The 22,629-nt window shown below is 41.3% G+C and overlaps 1 protein-coding gene across 1 annotated transcript in view; it reads right to left on the minus strand.

Moving 5' to 3' along the window:
- The window catches only part of LOC306862955 (contactin-associated protein-like 2), a gene marked incomplete at its 5' end in the record, with an annotated part of 449,762 nt that overhangs the window by 12,937 nt on the left and 414,196 nt on the right, over positions 1 to 22,629 (minus strand). The window contains one exon of the mRNA XM_079406069.1: positions 19,388 to 19,481. Coding sequence (XP_079262195.1) covers positions 19,388 to 19,481 — 94 coding nt within the window. The remainder of the gene's footprint in view (positions 1 to 19,387; positions 19,482 to 22,629) is intronic.

Here is a 22,629-nt window from a genome sequence, read left to right on the forward strand (position 1 = left end):
TTGCCACACTTAAAAGATTCAGATTATCAAACAAATTTTTATATTACATAAAGATATACAGCAAGTAAATACAAAATGCAGTTTTTAAATGATTATTTAATCTATTAAGGGAAAAAAGCTGTCCAAAACTACCTGGCCCTGCGTGAAAAAAAATTAATTGCACCCTCCTGTTAAATCATGAAAGAACTATTATTAACCACATTATTTTAGAAAGCTGAGTTAAGTTTCTCTAGCCACACACAGGCCTGATTACTGCCAGACCTGTTGAATCAAGAAGTCACTTAAATAGAACCTGTCTGACAAAGTGAAGCATGCATAAAGATCAAAATAAATTCAAGAACAGATGAGAAACAAAATAGTTGACATGTATCAGTCTGGAAAGGGTTATAAAGTCATTTCTAAGGCTTTGGGACTCCAGCGAACCACGGTCAGAGCCATATTCCACAAATGGAGAAAACTTGTAACAGCGTTGAACCTTCCCAGGAGTGGCTGGAAAGGGTGGCACAACCAGCTATTTGCAGTTTTGAAATAATAATTTCATTTATTTAAGGAAAAAAGTAATTGCCCCCTAAATCTAATAACTGGTTGTGCCACTCTTTGCAGTAACAACTGCAATCAAGCGTTTATGATAACTTGCAATGAGTCCTTCACATCTCTGTGGAGGAATTTTGGCTCACTCTTGTTTGTAGAATTGGTTTATTCAGCCACATTGGAGGGTTTTCGAGCATGAGTGGACTGTTTAAGGTCATGCCACAGCATTTCAATCGTATTGAAGTCCGGACTTTGATTTGGCCACTCAAAAACCTTGATTTAGTTTTTCTTGAGCTATTCAGAGGTGGACTTGCTGGTGTGTTTGGTATGATTGTCCTGCTGCATAACCCAAGTGCGCTTGAGCTTGAGGTCACAAACTGACGGCCGTACAATCTCCTTCAGGATTTTATGATAGAGTCCAGAATTCATGGTTCCATAAATTATGGCAAGTCGTCCAGGTCCTGAAGCTGTAAAGCAGCCCCAGACCATCACAATACCACCACCATGTTTGACTGTTGATGTGATGTTCTTTTTATGAAATGCTGTGTTGGTTTTACACCAGATGTAACGGGACTCACACCTTCCAAAAAGTTAAACTTTTGTCGCATCAGTCCACAGAATATTTGCCCAGAAGTCTTGGGGATAATCAAGATATTTTTTTGCAAATGTGAGATGAGCCTTTGTGTTCTTTTGGTCAGCAATGGCTTTTGCCTTGGAAATCTACCATGGATGCCGTTTTTGCCCAGTCTCTTTCTTATTGTTGAATCAAGAACAATGACCTTAATTGAGACAAGTGAGGCCTGCAGTTCTTTAGATGTTGTTCTGGGTTCTTTTATGACCTCGTGGATAAGTCATCGTTGCGCTTATGGAGTAATTTAGGTAGGCCAGCCACTCCTGGGAAGGTTCACCACTGTTAAATGTTTTCTCCATTTGTGGATAATAGATCTGACCGTGGTTCGCTGGAGTCCCAAAGCTTTAGAAATGGCTTTATATTCCTTTCCAGACTGATACATGTCAACTATTTTGTTTCTCATCTGTTCTTTGCTCTTTATGCATGCTTCACTTTGTAAGACAGGCACTATTTAAGTGACTTCTTGATTCAACAGGTCTGGCAGTAATCAGGCCTGTGTGTGGCTAGAGAAACTTAACTCAACTTTCTAAAATAATGTGGTTAATCACAGTTCTTTCATGATTTAACAGGAGAGGGCAATTCATTTTTCACGTAGGGCCAGGTAGGTTTGGACAGCTTTTTTCCCTTAATAAATGAAATCATCATTTAAAAACTGCATTTTGTATTTACTTGCATTATCTTTGTGTAATATTAAAATTAGTTTGATGATCTGAATCTTTTAAGTGTGACAAATATGCAAAAAAAACAAACAAAAAAACAAGGGGGCAAACCCCTTTTCACAGCACTGTATATACATACAGTATATATGTGTGTGTGATAAAATATATAATATATTTCTTATAAAATAAAATGAAAATTATATAATCTTTTGTATATATAATTTGATAATGATATTGTACAAATTCTACAAATGCAAAGATAGATGGAGATGCACTGTAAAAAAAATAAAAATAAAAAAATATATAAAAACCTACAATGACAGACATTCTAAAGCATTAGGTTTTCCGGAGGGTCTGAATTATATTAATAGAATCTGAGAAAAAACAGTTAAGTTGAATTTGGACATTATTAGAATCACAAAGTACATCTGCAAAAGAAACGTACCCTTCTTAGGAAAAACTAATCTCATCTGAAGAGGCCTAAAGAAATTCAGTGTGTATATGTTGTTGGGAATTGCAATAATACAAATCGTCTTCACAAACAATGCTCTAAAACAATAAATCAACTGTTAGAGATCAAATCTTTTGAAGTATTTGCATTCCTTTGAGGTGCCTGCAGATTTGCACAGAAAGCGCTGAAAAACTGCCAGGAGAAAAACAACATAAAAATGACAGAATCTCATTCTCTTGCATTAAGGAGACAGCCAGGCATGAAAGCACACAACCTTCAGTGATGCTTGACAAAAGGATTTCAGAGATGTTTGGTTTCTTTGATAAAGATAAGCAGGCCTCTACCTTCCACCTGCTATGCTCACTTTGAAAACAACCTGCACAAACCTGCTGAATCACTGCAAAATCATTTAACACGAGGTGACTGCTTCAGAAACCATTGGGATTATCAGGGATTTTAACTAATCTATGTACAACAGCTAATTATAGTAAATAGGTAATTTATCTCCATGGGGAGTAAGACGGGATGGAATGAGTGAGATTCAAAACATGCAAACTTGCCAAATTGAATGTATCATATTTGAGCCATTTTCTCCCTGTAGAGTTTCTCTTTTCTCCTTCAACCCTTTTCCCTTCATTATCCTGCAGTGGGAGCCTGTCAACACTGTGGAATAGACTTCAAAGGCGTCCTACATTCCCTCTAAAAATGCCTTCTTTCTTTTCCTCTGAATATTCTTTGTTGAATCTAACTTTAGTGAGACATATCTGTAAATATAAAAGGAATCAATTTTTTTGACGCATCGAGACTCACATGTCTCAAACAATTATTGAGACTATCAACATAACCGGACCCCAAAAGAAGAGTCTTTTTTTTTTCAGTTTGAGAATTTCATACATGTAACCTAAATTGGTAATTTTGTCCTCACAAATATTGGACCTTCATAAACTAACCATGGCCGCCCAAGCTCCCTGATCAGCCATGGCCCTGCTCCACCGTGGGTCCCGGAACGGGCGCCGCCCTGGAGGCCGTCTGTCCTGTCTCTGTGTCCCTGTCCTGTGTCTGTGGCTGTGTCCAAATTCAGGGTCTGCATCCTTCGGAGTTCTCATTTGAAGGATGTTACGTCACAGCGCCGCGACGAAGGCTGTCCAAATTCGTAGGATCCTTCAAATGCGGCCCACAAATACGTCCTCCTTTTCCCCGAATTGGAAGGATGGGTGTGGTGGATCCTTTCCCGTCCTACCTATCCCATAATTCTTTTCGGCAGAGCGTAATGGCGGACGAAGCGAGCGGTAGCGGAGTGGGAGAGGAGTTTCTCTGACAAAACAAGCTAAAGTTTATGCTTCGGCTCAATGAATTTGTAGGAGAAATTAGTAGAATACTTAAAAACAAATAAAAATAGGCTATAATGGCTTACCTGGATGTGACTGTCTTGTAGTCTGATATAAAAAACTCTCCGACAACGAGCAAAGAAAGTATTTAATTTATTTAATTGCTTTATTTCTTCCAAAATAATTAAAATGAGGAGAATAACTCTTTGTTTGTCCATTTTCTTGCTTGGCGCTGTCACGGTTGCTAGGCGACAGGATATGAGCAACGGGTAAGGGAGGGAACTGAAAGAAGGGTAGGCTGTCCAAATTCACAAACACCGACTTCCGGGTTTTGCGGACGTCGGAGGATCCCTCCTCCTTCAACCGGGTAGGAAGGATCCTAAGGAGGATGCAGACCCTGAATTTGGACACAGCCTGTGTCCCTGTCCTGTGTCTGTCTCCCCCCCCCCCCCATTGGATGTTATATGGTGAGGATGCGCCTTCCGGAGGGGGGTGTGATGACAGACTTGTGTCCATGTGTCCATGGGTTTTTTCTCCCTCATGTTTCCTCATGCCCTTATTTGGTCTTCCTGTTCCTGTCCTCGTTTAGTGTCATCATTAGTTCCAGGTGTGTGTTACTAATTATCCTATTACTCCTCTGTTTATAAGCCCTGTTTTTCCCCTAGTCTGGTGTCAGCTGTTATATGTCTTTTTGTGTGATCCGTGTCTCCAACGTTCCCTGTGTTCCAGCTATTGTCTCCTTAAAAGACTATTTGTTGAAGTATTCCTCGTCTCCTCGTTCTCTGCTCCAGCAGATCATGACATGCACGAGAAGATGGTCGTTTAAAATCTGTGATTTCTAGAATATTGCAGCTTTACAATGACACTTTTCATTCAAGTCCCCCAAAATGGCTGGTCGTCCACATAAGACAAATGCACGGGAAGACAGGATAATGTGGAGACTCTCAATGGGGAAATTGGAATTGCACTCTGCAGTGATCAAACCTCTCATCAACAAAAATAATTAAAAGGCTAAGTTCACCTTTGCTGAGGATCATGTTTGGTCCAAAGTTCACTTTAATAATGAAAGTAAGTTTAATTTGGGTCAGATGGGAAACATTATGTTCGGTGTCAAACTGGAGAAAGACTGAACCCAGAGTGTGTAAAGAAGTCAGTGAAAAGTGGAGGAGGAAGTGTCATGGTTTGGGGGATGTTTTGTGCAGCAGGAGTTGGGCCTCTAATACACCTTCATGGCAGAGTGAATGCAAATGTTTGTCAGAACCTCCTGCGGCAACATGTAGTTCCTTCCTTGCGTTCATTGCCCAATCAGCCAGCAATTTTCATGCAGGACAATTCCCACTGTCATACTGCAAAATGGGTAAAGCAGATCCTTGAAGCAAAGAACACTGAAATAATGAAATGGCCGGCCGAGAGTCCTGATCTAAACCCGATTCAAAATCTCTGGAAAATCCTTGGCAACAAAGTTATGGCTAAGAAACCTATTATAGTCACCGAACTATGGAAGAGATTGAAGAAGATTGTACCAATATCACACCAGTGCAGTCTGAGAAACCAGTGATGTCCTGCAGCCGCAGATGTGCTGAAGTCATTCAAAGCATGGCCTATACAATTCCTACTAATTTCTGACAGCAGTAACCATCCAAACTTTTAGTTTCAATCTTCTTTCATGCTAAAGTGGTTACTGTTCTCTAATTTTGTGTTCGCAACAAAATAAAAGTTTTTTGTTGAAATGCCTTGGTTATTTTGTCAAACGTGTTAGTATAACAGTGGTATACCTACACCTAAAATACCTTCAAATTTTGAACGATGAAGATTAACAATATTTCAGAAAAAAATCAAGTATTGATAGATTGTTCTCTAATTTTGATCTCCACTGTGTGTGTGTGTGTGTGTCTATATATATATATATATATATATATATATATATATATATATATATATATATATATATATATATATATATATATATATATATATAGACACAAACATACACACACACACACACACACACAAATTATATAATAAATATAAGAAAACAAATAGAATAGAAAAAGAATAGAGCAAGCTAGTGTTAGAGGACTTTTTTGCTTTTGTTATTTGTATAATAAATAAAAAGAAAACAAAAAGATAGAATACAAAAAGATTAGAAAAGCTATGTTAGATTTTCATATAAGTCCTGAAAGTAGACAAAGAGAACCCAATCAAACAAGTGAGAGAAAAATATTTTCTTTGTCATTTATTTATTGAGAAAAATGATCCAGTGTTACATATCTGTGCATTGCAAAAGTATGTGAATCTTTGCTTTCAGTACCTGGTGTGACCCCCCTTTTGCTGCAGAAACTGAAAGTAATGATTAATGTAAATGCTGATCAGTCCTGCACAATAACATGTAGGAGTTTTAGCCCATTCCTTAGTGCAGAACCACTTAAACTCTGTGATGTTGGTGGGTTTCCTCCTATGAACTGCTTGGTTAGGTCCTTCCACAACATTTTGATTGGATTAAGGTCTGGACTGTGACTCAGCCATTTTAAAACATTAACTTTGTTCTTCTTTAACCATTCTTTGGTAGAATGACTTGTGTGCTTGGGGTTGTTGTCTTGCAGCATGACCCACAAACATTCTCTTGAGACTCTGTTCTTAAACAGATGTCCTGACATTTTCCTTTAGAATTTGCTGGTATAATTCAAAATTCATTGTTCCTTCAATGATGGCAGGCTGTCCTGGCCAAGATGCAGCAAAACAGGCCAAAGCCATAATACTACCACCACCATCTCACAGATGGCATAAGATTCTTGAGCTGGAATGCAGTGTGTTCTCTTCTCCAAACATAATAGCTTCTCATTTAAACCAATAAGTTCTTTTTGGTTTCATCCATCCATTAAACCTTTCTCCAATAGTCCTCTGGCTTGTCCACGTGATCTTTAGCAAGATATTTTCTTTTTGGAGAACAGTGGCTTTCTTCTGGCAACTCTGCCATGCACACCATGGTTGCTCAGTGTTCTGCTGATGGTGGACTCGTGAACATTAACATTAGCCAATGTGAGAAAGTAAATGCCTTTAATTGCTTAGAAGTTAACCTGGGAATATTTGCAACCTCGCAGACTATTACACGTTCTGCTTTGGAGTGATCTTTGTTGGTCGACCACTTCTCGGGAAGGTAACAATGGTCTTGAATTTCCTCCATTTGTACACAATCTGTCTGACAGTGGATTTGTGACGATCAAACTCTTTAGAGATGGTTTTGTAACCTTTTCTAGCCTGATGAGCAACATCAACTCGTTTTCTGAGGTCCTCAGTAATTTCCTTTGTTCGTGACATGATTGACTTCCACAAACATGACCAGACTTTGATAGATCGCTGTTCTTTGAATAAAACAGGTCACATACTGACATTTGATAGTCATTGCACTGACTGAAAACACCTCTGCACAGATGGACTCTAATTTCACCTTTAAATTAACTGCTAATCCAACAGTTTCACATACTTTTGCCACTCACAGAAATGCAATATTGGATAATTTTTCTGAATAAACAAATGACAAAGAAAATATTTTTGTCTCATTTGTTTGCTTGGGTTCCCTTCCAGGAACTCGAGCTGCGTCGAACGCTACGGGGGACGCCCTCAGCGTGACCGCGCTCTGAACCAGAGTGTAAAATGTCCAATGAAAGGGCGAGACGTCATAGGCGGTGACGTCACTGACCGGAAAGCATATAAGCACGTGCGGTGGAGCCGGCGTTTGCTTTTTGTCATTCAGCAACCGCTTCTCTGTCTGTGTGTATTGTCTTTGCATGTTGTGAGTCTTATTTAGTGTTGTTTGTCCTGCACAATCACTTAAGTAGGCTCCAGCAATATGTGCAAGCACTGGGGCGATAGCAGATCGCATTCTGGGCTGTGTGTTCCTCCCTACACAACATTATATCACTGCTTGGGATGCACGCAGTCTGTGTGTGGTCTGCTTCAGAGCAGAGCGCGCAGATTCAGCTCTCGAGGGAGCTGACTGCCCGTTTGTGAGCTTTTTCATTTCTTACGCCTGCTCTCTGAAGGCTCTCTTTGAAAAAGAAAAAGAGAGGAGTGAGTTTCACTAGCCTTGAATGAAGACGGGCGAGCCCGTGTCTTCTTCCTTTCCTAGACCTGTCTTCCTCCGAGGAGGTGGACGCGTCAATGAAACAGTGCTTGCACAAGCATATTATGAATGAGAACGGCGCGCAGTCAGCTCTAAAAAAAAAAAAAAAAAGGGGGCTGGTTGTGTTTCTCTCCGCTGTACATCTCACATTCCCGCCGCTGCTGAGGCACGGCGGCGAGTGTGAGTGCGGGGATCGCAGCGCGCGTTGCCGAGGCGACGCGTGCGTTATTCTCATTCATATCAGAGCGATGCCCCGGGTGGAACAGACGCTCGCGAGCTATCTGTCCCCTTGCGTGGCGTTGTCTCTGAAGGCTCGCGGCTGCAGGTCAGGCTGGTGCGTGTCTGCACACCGAAGAAAAAAAAAAAAAGAGAGAGAGTGTTGCAGGCGCACCAAGCTGACGTACCTGCTTAGAGAGCTGGATGAGGGATTGGGCTCAACTTGATTGAATTATAAGTTGGTCTCTGAGCTCCCTAGAAACGCTGTCTGTGGTCGACCCTATCTGACATGAAGGAGAAGATAGGGTTTTCCTCATGGACGCCCCGCTTGCGCCTTCTGGCCTGTTCGGCGACTACGTCAATTACGTCGTCGACAGGTACCAGGAGGCTCGTAGACAAGCGGCGGCGTTTCAGCGGTTTCTCCCTCGCCTTTCTCCAGCTCAGGGGGCTGCTAGGCGGGAGCAGCCCTCGCCGCGTGCCAGCCCCTCTTTAGAGAGGCGCAAAACAGAGCGTGGCTACTCACACCCCACCGAGGTGGGGCCGTGGCAGCTAACGCTCTGGGTCGGGGACCTCTAAGGCTAAGCCGGATCTGCGGACCGTTCTTAAGTCTAAGGGGGTTCTCGGCCAAGAAGCCTACGGGCGTGGGAGATCAGTCTGCCAACCCTGCCAGAGTTCCAGGGCGCAGCTGGCTCCAGCGAGCAATGTTCTCAGTTCTTCCGCCCCGAAGTGTAGCGGAGCTGGGAAGCTCGCCACCCCTGCGGGGGTCCCTAGAGCTCCTGGTTCGGCCGTCTCCTGCCGGTCCTCCGCTTCAGGGCACCGAGCCAGCAGCTCTAGGCACGCCAGAGGCCAGTCTCGAGAGACTGGTTCCCTTAGGAGACCATCAGGCAGCGTGGGAACTACTGCCGATGTGTCTCTTTGGGTCCTGCCTTGCAGGGTCTGGTTCTTCAGCTTGGTCTTCCTAGGAATGACGCGGGTCTGAGGACCGTCATTCATTAGGGGGCTGAGGCTGAGGCAGTCCTGGTGCTGTGCCTAGGACTTACGAGGGCAGACCCCTCTGGGGCAGATCGGGTGTCCGTCTCCCCCAGTGCCCTCGGGAGAGCAGTCTGCCAACCCTGCCAGAGTTCCAGGGCGCAGCTGGCTCCAGCGAGCGGTGTTCTCAGTTTCTTCCGCCCCGAAGTGTAGCGGAGCTGAGAAGCTCGCCACCCCTGCGGGGGTCCCTAGAGCTCCTGGTTCGGCCGTCCCCTGCCGGTCCTCCGCTTCAGGGCACCGTGCCAGCAGCTCTGGGTACATCAGAGGCCAGTCTCGAGAGACTGGTTCCCTTAGTAGACCATTTAGGCAGCGTGGAAACTACTGCCAATTGGATCTCATTGGGTCCTGCGTACTGTAGAGAAAGGCCTTTTGTATTCAGTTCGGCGCTCCGCCACCACCTTTCAATGGGGTGATTCCCACGTGCGTGGTCCCCCAGCAGGCTCTGATCATGGAACAGGAAGTAGACACTCTCTTGGGGAAGGAGGCCATCGAGGTGGTCCCTCCTCACGGAAGAGAGTCCGGGTTCTACAGCCGGTACTTCATTGTTCCAAGGAAGGATGGTAGATCTGCGTCAGTTGAACCGCTCAGTCATGTCACTGAAGTTCAGGGTGCTTACACTCATCAGTCGTGTCTCAGACCAAGTCCGAGGACTGGTTTGTCACGATGGATCTAAGGACGCATATTTCACGTCTCCATCCTTCCCTCTCACGGGAAGTCCCTCAGGTTTGCTTTTAGGGGCAAAGCTTACCGATATTGGGTTCTTCTCGTTGGCCCTGCACTCGTACCCCGCATTTTACATCAACGATTGGTTGATTCTGGCTCGATCAGAGCAGGTGGCGACTCGGCATCGAGATGTCGATCTCGCGCACATGAAGGGGTTGAGACTGAACGTCAAGAAAGTGTGATTTTCTCCAGTAACGAGAACCACTTATCTAGGTGTGGTGTGGGATTCGACCACGATGCAGGCACGTATGTCTCCTGCTCGGAGCGAGTCGATCCTCACCTCAGTCAAGAGAGTGAAAGACGGCCAGTCACTCACTGTCAGGCAGTTTCAGAAACTGCTGGGGCTCATGGCAGCTGCGTCCAACGTGATTACTTTTGGCCTGCTGTACATGAGACCCCTACAGGGGTGGCTCAAGACCAAGGGGTTCTCCTCGAGGGGAAACCCTCTTCGCATGATCAAGGTCACGCGGCGATGCCTACGTGCCTTAGACATGTGGAGCCAAGCTTGGTTCTTGTCTCAGGGCCCGGTGCTGGGAGCCTCTTGTCGCCGCGTAATGCTAGTGACGGACGCATCCCTCACCGGTTGGGGAGCGGTCATGAGTGGCCACCCTGCCCGCGGTCTGTGGAGCGGTCGCCATCTAACGTGGCATATCAATTGTTTGGAAATGTTGGCCGTGTTTCGTGCACTCAAGCACTTTCTCCCGGACCTAAGAGATCACCATGTGTTGGTGCGCACCGACAGCACAGCGGTGGTCTCTTACATCAACCACCAGGGAGGTCTGCGTTCGCGCCCCTTGTACAAGCTGGCGCACCAGATCCTTGTGTGGTCCCAGGGCAAACTTCGCTCGCTCAGAGCCATCGATATCCCTGGGTATCTCAATGTGGGAGCAGACATCCTGTCGAGGCAGGGGCTGAGGCCCGGGGAATGGATGCTTCACCCCGAGGTGGTGAAGCAGATATGGAGGTTTTTGGCTGTGCGACTCGAGAGTCAGCGCTATGCCCCTCTAGTTCCTCCAGCTCCTTTGGACTGGACGCTTGGTACAGACCTGGCCGAGGCTTCGTCTGTACGGTTTTTCCCTGATCGCTCTGCTCCCGGGAGTTCTGGATGGCAACAGGGATCTGGTGAACAGGTTGGAGACGGGTTCGCCCTATCTCCTCCTGCATTCCCCAGATCTAGCGCTCTCGTTCGTGGAAGCCCGCGTGTGCGGTTCTTCCCCCTCTGAGTGAGTGCTCGCTGTTGCAGCGCACGTTGCCGAGGCGACGCGCGCATTACGTGTGGAAGTTCTGGCCTCTGAGGGGGCGCAGCTCATAGCTTCCGGTCTCTCAACCGAGGTTGCTGAGACCATCTTCCAATCCAGAGCTCCCTCTACAAGGAAACTGTATGCCCTGAAGTGAAAATATTTCACTTCTTGGTGCGGAGACCGCCACCTTGACCCAGTTAACTGCCCGTTTGGTACAGTGCTGCAGGTCCTGCAGGCCCGTTTCTCCGCAGGGGTAACTCACTCCACCCTGAAGGTTTACGTGGCGGCTTTATCGGCCTACCACGCCCTTCTCGGTGGCCTTACAGTGGGTCGACACCCCCTGGTTACAGGTTTCCTCCACGGTGCGCTGAGGCTGAGGCCTCCTGTACGACGTGTCCCTACGGGGACCTTGCTGTGGTCTCTTAAGAGAGTGGGGATTTGTAGGCCTTTCATGGCCCCTTCTTATCTCGTCTTTGCCCCTGGTCTGGCCAAAGCGTTTTTCTACCCTCGAGCGGGTTATTTCCTAGATCCCCTCTTCTATACCACGGCCTGTCGTGCTGCAGGCCCTCAGTCCTCCTCCCTTTCGGGAGCCTGACCAGCGAAAGCATAACTGTGTGTGTCCAGTGCGAGCACTGGACGCATACGTCCACAGAGCTGCCCTGTGGAGAAGGACGGACCAATTGCTAGTTTGCTTCGGTCCTCCTAAGCGGGGTCTGCCTGCTTCTAGGCAGACCCTTAGCAGGTGGATTGTGGATACTATTTCCTTGGCCTATGAATCTTCAGGCATCCCTTCGCCTCTGGGGCTTAAGGCCCATTCAACTAGGAGTATGGCGGCCTCCAAGGCCTTTCTGGCAGGGGTTTCTATGCAGGATATCTGCAATGCTGCGGGTTGGTCCACGCCCCTCACCTTTGTTCGGTTCTATCACCTTGATCGTATGGCCACTCCCGGCTCTTCTTCTCGCCCTCGCTGTGCTCCCAGTGATACACACAGGGCAGGTATTTGGAAGTCTGGTGGCGTTGGCATCTCGTTCCCCGTAGCGTTCGACGCAGCTCGAGTTCCTGGAAGGGAACGTCTCGGGTTACGTATGTAACCCTGGTTCCCTGAAGGGAACGAGACGCTGCGTCTCTAGGCCATACTTCCTGTATCCCTGCGAGCGGTTGCTTCATTCCTGGAAGCAAACGCCGGCTCCACCGCACGTGCTTATATGCTTTCCGGTCAGTGACGTCACCGCCTATGACGTCTCGCCCTTTCATTGGACATTTTACACTCTGGTTCAGAGCGCGGTCACGCTGAGGGCGTCCCCCGTAGCGTTCGACGCAGCGTCTCGTTCCCTTCAGGGAACCAGGGTTACATACGTAACCCGAGACGTTCTCTTTGTCTACTTTCAGGACTTGTATGAAAATCTGATGATGTTTTGGGTCATATTTATGCAGAAATATAGAAAATTCTAAAGGGTTCACAAACTTTCAAGCGGCACTGTATACACATATGGCAATTATTAACAGAACAAATAAAAATTAGAAATATAATTTAAGCTTCCATCTTGATCTTTTGTTGTTTTAACTTGTTTTAAACCTTGTTTTGTCTTATTTTAAATTATTTTAAGGCATCTTGCGTCGCCCCCTTGGAGGTGTGCTGAGGCCCCCTGCTTGAGAAGCACTACTCCAGAGGATCTGAGTGTCATAAGCAGCACTGGTGCAGCACCACCCACAGAGAACAAAGAGCAGCTGCATCAGCCCTTCTGCCCACTCAGAAACCTCAGATGAAAAGCCTCTCCACTCATCCAGGACAAATCCGCCTGTGAGAGCACACCGGGACGGAGGCTGAATTCTGATAGCGGGGTGGGGTTGGTGAACCGCAGTGCTTTATCAGTACAGAATTAAGATTATCACAGCCATGCAGCTCGGTTTGAGGTGGAGTCTGTGATGGAATGCTGAATACTAAAGTCTGATGTGGCCTCCAGGCACATAGTCATTTAATTAGCTTCATCTCATCGCCAATTACTGTAAATTCACATAGTTAATGTATGTTGAGTGGGTGATGATGTGATGGCTGTCGGTAACAGTGTGTGTTGCTCTGGGATATCTGGGATACAAATTGATGCTTGACTCTCTGACAGACAGTATAAATGGAATTATGTGTAGACACTAGACCAAACATCGTTTAATGTAAATTGATGGGATTTCTTTGGCCATTTTTATTATCTGCTAAGTGAAAACTGTAAGTCTTGTTTAGTTTAGAACTGTAACTGTTTAGAAAAGTAATAGCACACATCTTCTCAGCAAACAGCATGATTTAAAGGAATAGTTCATCCAAAAAATTTAATTTGCTGAAGATTTATTCATCCTCCATCCAAGATATAAATGAGAAATTTAGCATTGCATCACTTGCTCACCAGTGGATCCTCAGCAGTGAATGCGTGCCGTCAGAATGAGAGTCCAAATAATCCACAGGACTGTGAAGCGAAAAGCTGTGTTTGTAATAAAAAAAATCAGCATAAACTTTAAACTGTTGCTAAAATACATATATCCATTATGGCAAGCTTCAGTGAAAAATCATCTTGTCTAAATCAGGAGAGAAATATGCACAGATAAATCACCGCTTATTAGCAAAAACAGTTCAAAACACTTGCAAACAAATATGTCTGGATTCTGATGTGAGAGGACAACAGGCAAAGGCCTTTTTCAATGGAGGAAGCGTTATTATGGATTATGGATTTAGCCATATTTTGTCCAGAACTGTTTCTTACAAAAATGCAGATTTCCACTTCACAATATGTTAACTGATGGAGTCGTGTGGATTATTTGTGGACAGCTGTTTGGACTCTCATTCTGACGGCACCCATTCACTGCAGAGGATCCATTGGTGAGCAAGTGATGTAATGCTAAATTTAAACATAAATAAAGAAACATTTCCTTATATGGTATCATTCATAGCGGTGAGGTCAAACACTTGTTTTAAGATGTTCAGAATATACCACTAACCCCGTATGGACAATAATAAAAAAAATGTGTTCGCTTTAGCAAGACACTATAAATATATATATATAAAAAAAAAAATCATATAAAAGGCAAACTAAATTTTTTTTTTCAGCTCAAAATCATCCTCTTGCAGATGACCTTGATATAGCAAGATTCAGTATTGATCAAATCAGTCTCCTAGTGCCATCGATAAGACTAAAAGCCTGGCACCAGAGGAGAGATGGAGAGGAGAAACGAAAGAGATGGAGACCACATGTGGTTTCTCAAAAGCTCAAACTGCTGTATCATCAACATCTCTGCCAACAGCGTATCAAATGAACAAAGTAGTGCATACTGCACATTTCCCTTAAAAACTGTCTGACCTAACCACACTTATATTATTATTGGGTTTGTCAAAATCAACGTATTTAAGCATATGATTAATTAAATATGCTGAATTGATTCAATATGACTGAGCAAAATGAATGATGTGGTGTAATTTAGGGTGATAACTGTCATAAATATTAGTAATTTTATGCATTCTAAATATGTATAAAGCACATACACAGCTGTTTTGTGTGTGTCTTTGTGTGTGCATCAATACATACTGTCATGTGAAAAAGTTAGGACACCCTACTGTTTTCAATATCAGGACATAATGATAAAAAAACTGGTTCTTTCCAGGTCTAAAAATTTGGAGAATAAAACCTCAGCTGAACAACAACACATGACATATTGCACCGTCATTGTTTATTTAACAAAAATAAAGCCCAAATTGAAAAGCCATGGATGACAAAATTAGGACATCCTTACTGTTAACATAAGAATTAAGAGGGTAAGTAGCAGTAAGGCACTGCTAATCAAATGCCTTCGATTAACTGATCATTAGCAAGTGTGAGCACCTCTATAAAAGCAGATGTTTTGGCAGTTTGCTGGTCTGGAGCTTTCAGGTGTGTTAACACAATGCCAAGGACTTAAAGGGTTACTCCACCCCAAAATGAAATTTTTGTCATTAATCCCTTACCCTCATGTCATTCTAAACCTGTAAAAGCTTTGTTCGTCTTCGACTGTCCCACTGACTGCCAAAAAGATTTACACTGTCAAGGCCCAAAAAAGGATGAAAGACATCGTCAAAATAGTCCATCTGCCTTCAGTGGTTCAACCGTAATTTTACGAAGCTACGAGAATACTTTTTGTATAAAAAGTATTCTCGTAGCTTCATAAAATTACGGTTGAACCACTGATGCAGATGGACTATTTTGACGATGTCTTTCATACTTTTGTGGGCCTTGTGGAGTGGGCCACCCTCAGAGTGGGCCAAAAGTCTTCCAGAACGATGTGAGAGACTGATAAAGTTCATGTTATTGTTGCTAAAAGTGGATCTACAGGCAACTGAATCAGGGTGTCCTAACTTTGTCACACATGGCTTTTCTCATCTTAGCTTTATTTTTGTTAATCAAATACTGACACGGTGTGATATGTCATGTGATATTGTTCATTTATTTCCAAATTAAAACCAGATAAAGGACCAGATAATTTTTTATTATCTTCTGATACAGAAAACCATGGAATTCAATAGGGTGTCCTAACTTTTTCACATGACTGTATATTTGAAACAGAAATCTTTTGTAACATTACAAATGTCTTCACAATTGAAGGCGACCTAAATGTATTAAATACCCCCCCCCCCAAAAAAAAACTAAAGACAACAACACAATGAAGAACGCTGTATGCTTTCAGCCAGTTTCAAATGATCTTTTCTCCTCTTCCAGTTTTATTGCTCTGATTCCATAAAACACAATTATGGTCTGGAGACACAGATAGCACACTCAGCTCAATGTCCAATTAGCCTGATTCATGAATACTGTACAGGCTCTGAGAGGAACTTATATCTGGATGCTTAAATGAGCTTCTGCGCCACTCACAAATCCCTGCAGTGCTATCCTGCATCAGCCTACACAGAAAACAATCACCTGCACAACTGGAGGATGTCAGCAGCCAGTGTTTCCTGTCACAGCGCTCATGGAGTTCACAGACTAACTTTTACTTTTTTTCGTTTGTTTTCTATAACAAGCTGTCGTGATTCATTCTGAGTATGTAGGCCTGACAGATTGAGGTTGCCAGATCATCAATGTACGCATTGCCCAGAAACTCCCATGTGCTCCCTTTAGAATGAACATTTAATTCACAGTGTTTCACATAATCTAAATTCATCTCAGGGTTTGATATGAAATGTGACTGGAAGTCATTTGCAGCATTTTAAAGCATTATAGGTTTTCACAACATGAAGGATGTTCCAAAAGTTAAGCTTTCAAAATTGCTATGTTTTAAGATGGCTTTATTTGAATTAAAATTGAATCAATTAGTCTGTATCACATATACAGGGCTCAAAAGTAAGGATACAAACTTAAATGTTTTATTTAAAATATATATATATATATATATATATATATATATATATATATATATATATATATATATATATATATATATATATATACATACAGTGGTATGAAAAAGTTTTTGCCCCCTTCCTGTTTAAAAAAAATAAAAATTGTATATTTGTCACACTTGAATGATTCAGATCATCAAACTAATTTTTATATTACACAAAAGATAACCCGAGTAAATACAAAATGCAGTTTTGAAATAATGATTTAATTTATTAAGGGAAAAAAGCTGTCCAAACCTGCCTGGCCCTACGTGAAAAAGTAATCGCCCCCTAAATCTAATAACCGGCTGTGCCACCCTTTGCAGCAACAACTGCAATCAAGCGTTTGCGAAAACTGGCAATGCGTCTTTCACATCGCTGTGGAGGAATTTTGGCTCACTCTTCTTTGCAGAATTGTTTTAATTCAGCCACATTGGAGGGTTTTCAAGCATGAAAGGACTGTTTAAGGTTATGCCACAGCATCTCAATCGGATTTAAGTCCGGACTTTGACTTGGCCACTCCAAAACCTTAATTTTTTCTTTAGATGTTGCTCTGGGTTCTTTTATGACCTCCTGGATGAGTCGTCATTGCACTCTTGGAGTAATTTTGGTAGGCCAGCTTTCTCCATTTGTGGATAATGGCTCTGACCGTGGTTCGCTGGAGTCCCAAAGCCTTAGAAATGACTTTATAACCCTTTCCAGACTGATACATGTCAACTATTTTGTTTCTTATCTGTTCTTGAATTTCTTTAGACCTCAGCATGATGTGTTGCTCTTTATGCATGCTTCACTTTGTAAGACAGGCACTATTTAAGTGATTTCTTGATTCAACAGGTCTGGCAGTAATCAGGCCTGTGTGTGGCTAGAGAAACTTAACTCAGCTTTCTAAAATAATGTGGTTAATCATAGTTCTTTCATGATTTAACAGGAGAGGGCAATTAATTTTTCACGTAGGACCAGGTAGGTTTGGACAGCTTTTTTCCCTTAATAAATGAAATCATCATTTAAAAACTGCATTTTGTATTTACTTGCATTATCTTTGTGTAATATTAAAATTAGTTTGACGATCTGAATCTTTTAAGTGTGACAAATATGCAAAAAAACAAAAAGCAAAACAAGAAGGGGGCAAAAACATGCACTGCGATGACTTGTATTTCATCCAATACCAAAAGATATTTGTGCAATCTAATTAAATACCATTTCATCAATATTAGTGTATGCCATGATTTTATGCTTTTTGTCTAACGGCAAAAAGTTGAAAACAATGTCGGAAAGCTCTGAAGACTAGATTCCACAATTTGCAGCATACATTTATACTATGCACTAAAAGAATATCATAGCACAGCATTTTGTTACCACATATCACATGTAAAATTTCACACTTAAAATTCAGCCAAAACAGGACCATCACAAACTCTTCCACTGCACAAAAAGCATCCACGAATAGTAGGATGTTGCAAGTACAGAGCTCTAGCTACATGTCAACGACATGATGGGACCACAGCTGTTCCTCCCAAATATGTTAAGGTAAATATTCCATGACAAACAGCTTGCAGGTCAAACATGGACATTGCCTTAAGCAGAACATGCTGAAAGAGTGTGACTTATTGATGTGAAAGGGGTCTCCAGCCATTAATGATTGATGAGGCAGGTAGGGCAGCGGACAGTTTCAGCATGAATCGATGCATTGGCTCCAGAGACTGTAGAAATAGGAAGACAGCACGTTCTGATAGACACGACTGAGATTATGTGCCTGCAGACAGGAAGAAGAATAGAAGTTTTCTGATGGACACCAGATTCAGTGGAGAGATGAAACTGTTTTTGTTTTCCACTGTCCATGATTTTTGCTAAAAATTAGTATGCAGGTGGATAATGCCACCGGGCTTTGGGTGTTTGTGTGGCGGGTGAAATTGGCAGACTGAACCATCTCCTGCTATTGGTAACAACAGCGGGTCACTTTGCTGTTTTTGGCGTGTCAGCAGGCAGCGCTGAATTGAGTATAATGGGCTCTGGTTGGTGCCTCATCGTTATTCATTGAAGAAAGTGCATGTCTGTTTCATGCCTCCGGGTGAGAGACCTTTAAGCGATTGTCTTAAAGCCACTGACATCTTTAGAGGGCATTCAAGGACACTGTGGACTGGCAGAAGGAAATTATATTCCTGACTTTCTGTGCCCCCAGAGTACACAAAGCAAGGTATATAATTTCCTTCACATATTACCTATGTGAATTGCTACACAGTATTGTACTGGAAAAAAGAAGGAATCAAACAATTCTATTAATCCTGTGAAATAAGTTGTAATTTGTATCTGCAGAAATTGTTGTAATGTGAATAAGCATTCAGCGTAACAAAGCATATAAATATTTAATACTAAATTATAAATTATTAATATTATGCTATACAGCATATGCACCAAAATCATATTCCCACAGAATTATCTATTAGTACCACCTAGTGGCTGAACTGAGGCAATACAGTTTTATATTACTAATTTCTGTCTGCACCAACTCACAATAGCACATTTCCTTTGGACTTTCTAAGGGTTTGAGTTTTCAACTCTTAAAGGTTAAAAGGTCAGAAATAGACAGAGAAGAGAGAAAATATTGGTAACACTTTACTAAAAGTGTATATGTATAATGCATTATAAAGGGTTATTAAACGGTATAATGCATTATAATTATTCACAATGTGTGCTGTAATACATTATATTTTGTCATAAATAGTTATAACCAAATTTAAAATGCATAGTGTAACAATGAATTGATAAGTGTTATCATACAATTATATGGTTACAGTTATTCATGAGATTGTACAATGCATTATAAGGTGCATTACAAGGCATAATTATTGCATTAAAACTACTTTTATAATGCATTATACACAAAGGCTTTAAGTAAAGTTTTACCAAAATATTCTGTGGATACTATATAAACGTCAACCTATGCTCTCGTCTTACAATCAAACTGACAAATAAAATGTATTGTTAATAAAGTGAAACAAAAAACATTTGAGGTTACAGGTTAATCCAAAACTGGGGGAGTTTGCAAAGGAACAGAGCACTTACCAAAGACTTTACCCAGGAAGAGTGACTTGACCAGGGTGAACTGTGTGTCTGAGGCTTCTGGCAGGGTGTAGCTGACGGGAGGATAATGATCCAGCTAAAATAAAGATAGACAATAAGAAAAGAAAACAGAGAGACACAGAAACTAAATTATACACAAATGTCTGTTGCTGGTGGTCAAGTACAAAATGCCCATGCAATAAATATTTCTCTATAGTGGGCAATGGTGCCATCTACTGGTTAAATATTATACAGTCAAAGCACCACACCATTTACAATTCACTCAGTTACTTCTTAAAAAGAGGAAGTTTTTTGATTTGTTACATATTCAAAAAAATTATACATTTTATATAAATGTACTATATAAAACTTATACAAAATATCATTGAAATATATAAAGAATTATAACAATTATTTAAAATATACTTTGTAATGGATTTTACTACTACTACTACTATTTTTCAATGTATTTAATAATGACAATAATTATAATATCATTTAATTTAATAATAATAATAATAATAATAATAATTTAATTGAATAAAACTATTTTAGACACATAATTTACTTTTACTTATTGCACATTAGTATTTTGAATATATAGTACAATGAAATGCACAATATAGGTAATTTTATTATTATTATTAATGTTAAAAAAGTTCAGGGGTCGAACCAGCAATATATTCGTATACATGTATTTTTATAAACAGAAACAGTCACTTTCATTTATACATATACACTTGTCAAACAAAGTAGCTTAATTTTTAGTATAATAATTAGTATTATTTACATAACATTATAGTTTTTATTACTATTTTGAATTAATTAGTAATTATTTATAATATTTATATTATTTATAATGTTTATATAACGTTTTTCATTTTAATAACTTATTTTTTGTCATTTTGTTATGTTTAATGTTACTTCTATTTCAGTTTTAGTTCAGATTGAGTTAATTTCAGTTAATAATTCTAGTGCTTCAAGTTTTTATCGAATATTTATATTTTATTTTATTTCAGTTTGATTTCAATTAACAAAATAATTCTAATAGTTTTGGTTTTCGTAAACGATAACCCTGGCTTGACATAATTTAAAAAAAATATTTTTTTTAGTCAACAGATCATGCTGATATGCGGTAAGGCGGCAACAGTTGAATGCAACCACACACACACATGCACACACACATTCGGTGACAGCTTTAATTACCCCGTTACTGCTGATTCACTGGCACTCCTAATTAGCATGAGGCATCTCAGCCTCGGTATTAAAAATAATTATTTCCGCTAAATTACTTTTTTGTGCTTGAAGATATGGCTACTCTCCTAGTCTCCTCTGTGCTGAGAAAGTGCCTCTGTCATGGCTGTGCACTGCCATGAATACAAATTAACCTCAAAGAAAGAAACGGAGACTCCAACACAATAGCGTTTGTCTGACATATTTCAGCTCTAATTTGTTCCACTGATGTGGCAGACTGATAAATGCAAGCATGTTTATTCAGACGCCTCCCAGGTGCGCTTGTGCTGGGTAAATCAAGCAGGGGAAGCCCTCCCTCACCACTAGCAGCGGTCTCCAGACCTTATCCAATTACACTGCCGAATCTCAGAAGACCTCGTGGGCTTGTGTTTCTGCCGCTGCTAATGGAGGAGGGTGTGTTGCCATTCGTTGACGGGATAATGTGACCAAATTAAATTGCTTTCAACCTGTTTACCTCTGAAACTAATGGGCAGCAGGGATGGAGGGAATGACAGGAGAGAGAGGGACTGTCCCTCGTGGTGCTGCGGCCTAGTGCTAATGAGCCCTGCTGTGGCCTATAATTAATCTCCATCCAACGAGCCTCCTATCTGACAGGGCCCCTCCTGCACTGCAGCCACCCAGAGAGGGGACACTCGGCCTGGAAGGCGACAGCCAGATGCCCCTGGGGTGTCCGCTGCTCTGACAGCGCAAGCTGAGTTATAGCCGCAACCCCACTGAGAGAATAACTTAGAGAGTTACAGCGAATAAACACAGGAGATAGACAAAAAAAAAAAGAATAAAAAGATGGAAAAGAGTGTGGGAGTTAACAGACATAAGTCGTTCTAAGAAATTAGTTTTGGAAAGGTGCATTTTTAGGTACATTTTTGCAAGATAAAACATTTCAATCCAAAATTGCTGCTGTTATGTTATGGCATTCTGTCACAAACAAAGAAACAAACTGTAACCCTGTTTTTATGAAATAAACAACAAATGAGGGTTTAATAAACAAAATCATTAAATGATCAAATCAAAGTGGTGAAAGACTAAACAAATATATAAAATGTAGACTTTCCCTTATATAAATTTATTCAAAATACAGCACGGCCTCTCATACCTTATTGCTTACATATATACTGTATATATATATGGGTTAGAATTATATACGTTTTTAACTTATATATATATATATATAGATTAGGGGGGTGTAACGGTACACAAAAGTGTATGCAAACATGAAAATTGCACATAATGTAATGTGTGAGAAATTTTCAATTTATCATATTTAGTCTACATTTATTTACCATATGCATATTATTCATATTTACTCAGATATATATTACATATTCATATGTTCATATTCCTTTATAACCCGAATAGCTATATAACATCATATAAATGTTTCAGCACAGGGCCTATGAGGCTTGCTTCTGCCTTTCTCTGCCTTGCACGAGAATGTGTCAAGGTGACCTGCTTGTTCTTGCTTGCTTAGGAAAAACAGAATATCATGAGGATTCTGGGAAGACGCGACGTGAGGAATGAAACATATCAAATGTGTTTATCACGATTGCTTAACCGTATAGTCATATTGGGAGATAGCAAGTGAAAACATGGGGCAAAAGCAGGGAACCATGTTCACTTATTTTTCTCACACATATTGCAGGGATCACTGCTGTATTGTCTGACCTTCTTGCAAGAATAAATTCTCAAAAGACTCCGTCTCTGACCGTGCTCTTTATTAAAGAGAAAAATATCTACAACAATAGTTTTTAAATTAACTTATAAATAATACAATTTCTAGGCTATTTGTTAAAATATATTCAATTACACACAGGCTGTCATAGCATGTTTCATAACAGATTAATTTAAATATACATTAAATAATTAAGACTAACAGGTTTAGTAAAATATAAGTATATGGTGTAATATTTCGCAAAATGCTCCTCTCTATACTTTCTAGTGAACTAAAGAGCTGTGGACACTGATGACTTGCTGAGGTAACTGAAATGCTACGT

The sequence above is a fragment of the Barbus barbus genome, assembly GCF_936440315.1.
Source record: "Barbus barbus genome assembly, chromosome: 44".
Taxonomy (NCBI): Eukaryota; Metazoa; Chordata; class Actinopteri; order Cypriniformes; family Cyprinidae; genus Barbus; species Barbus barbus.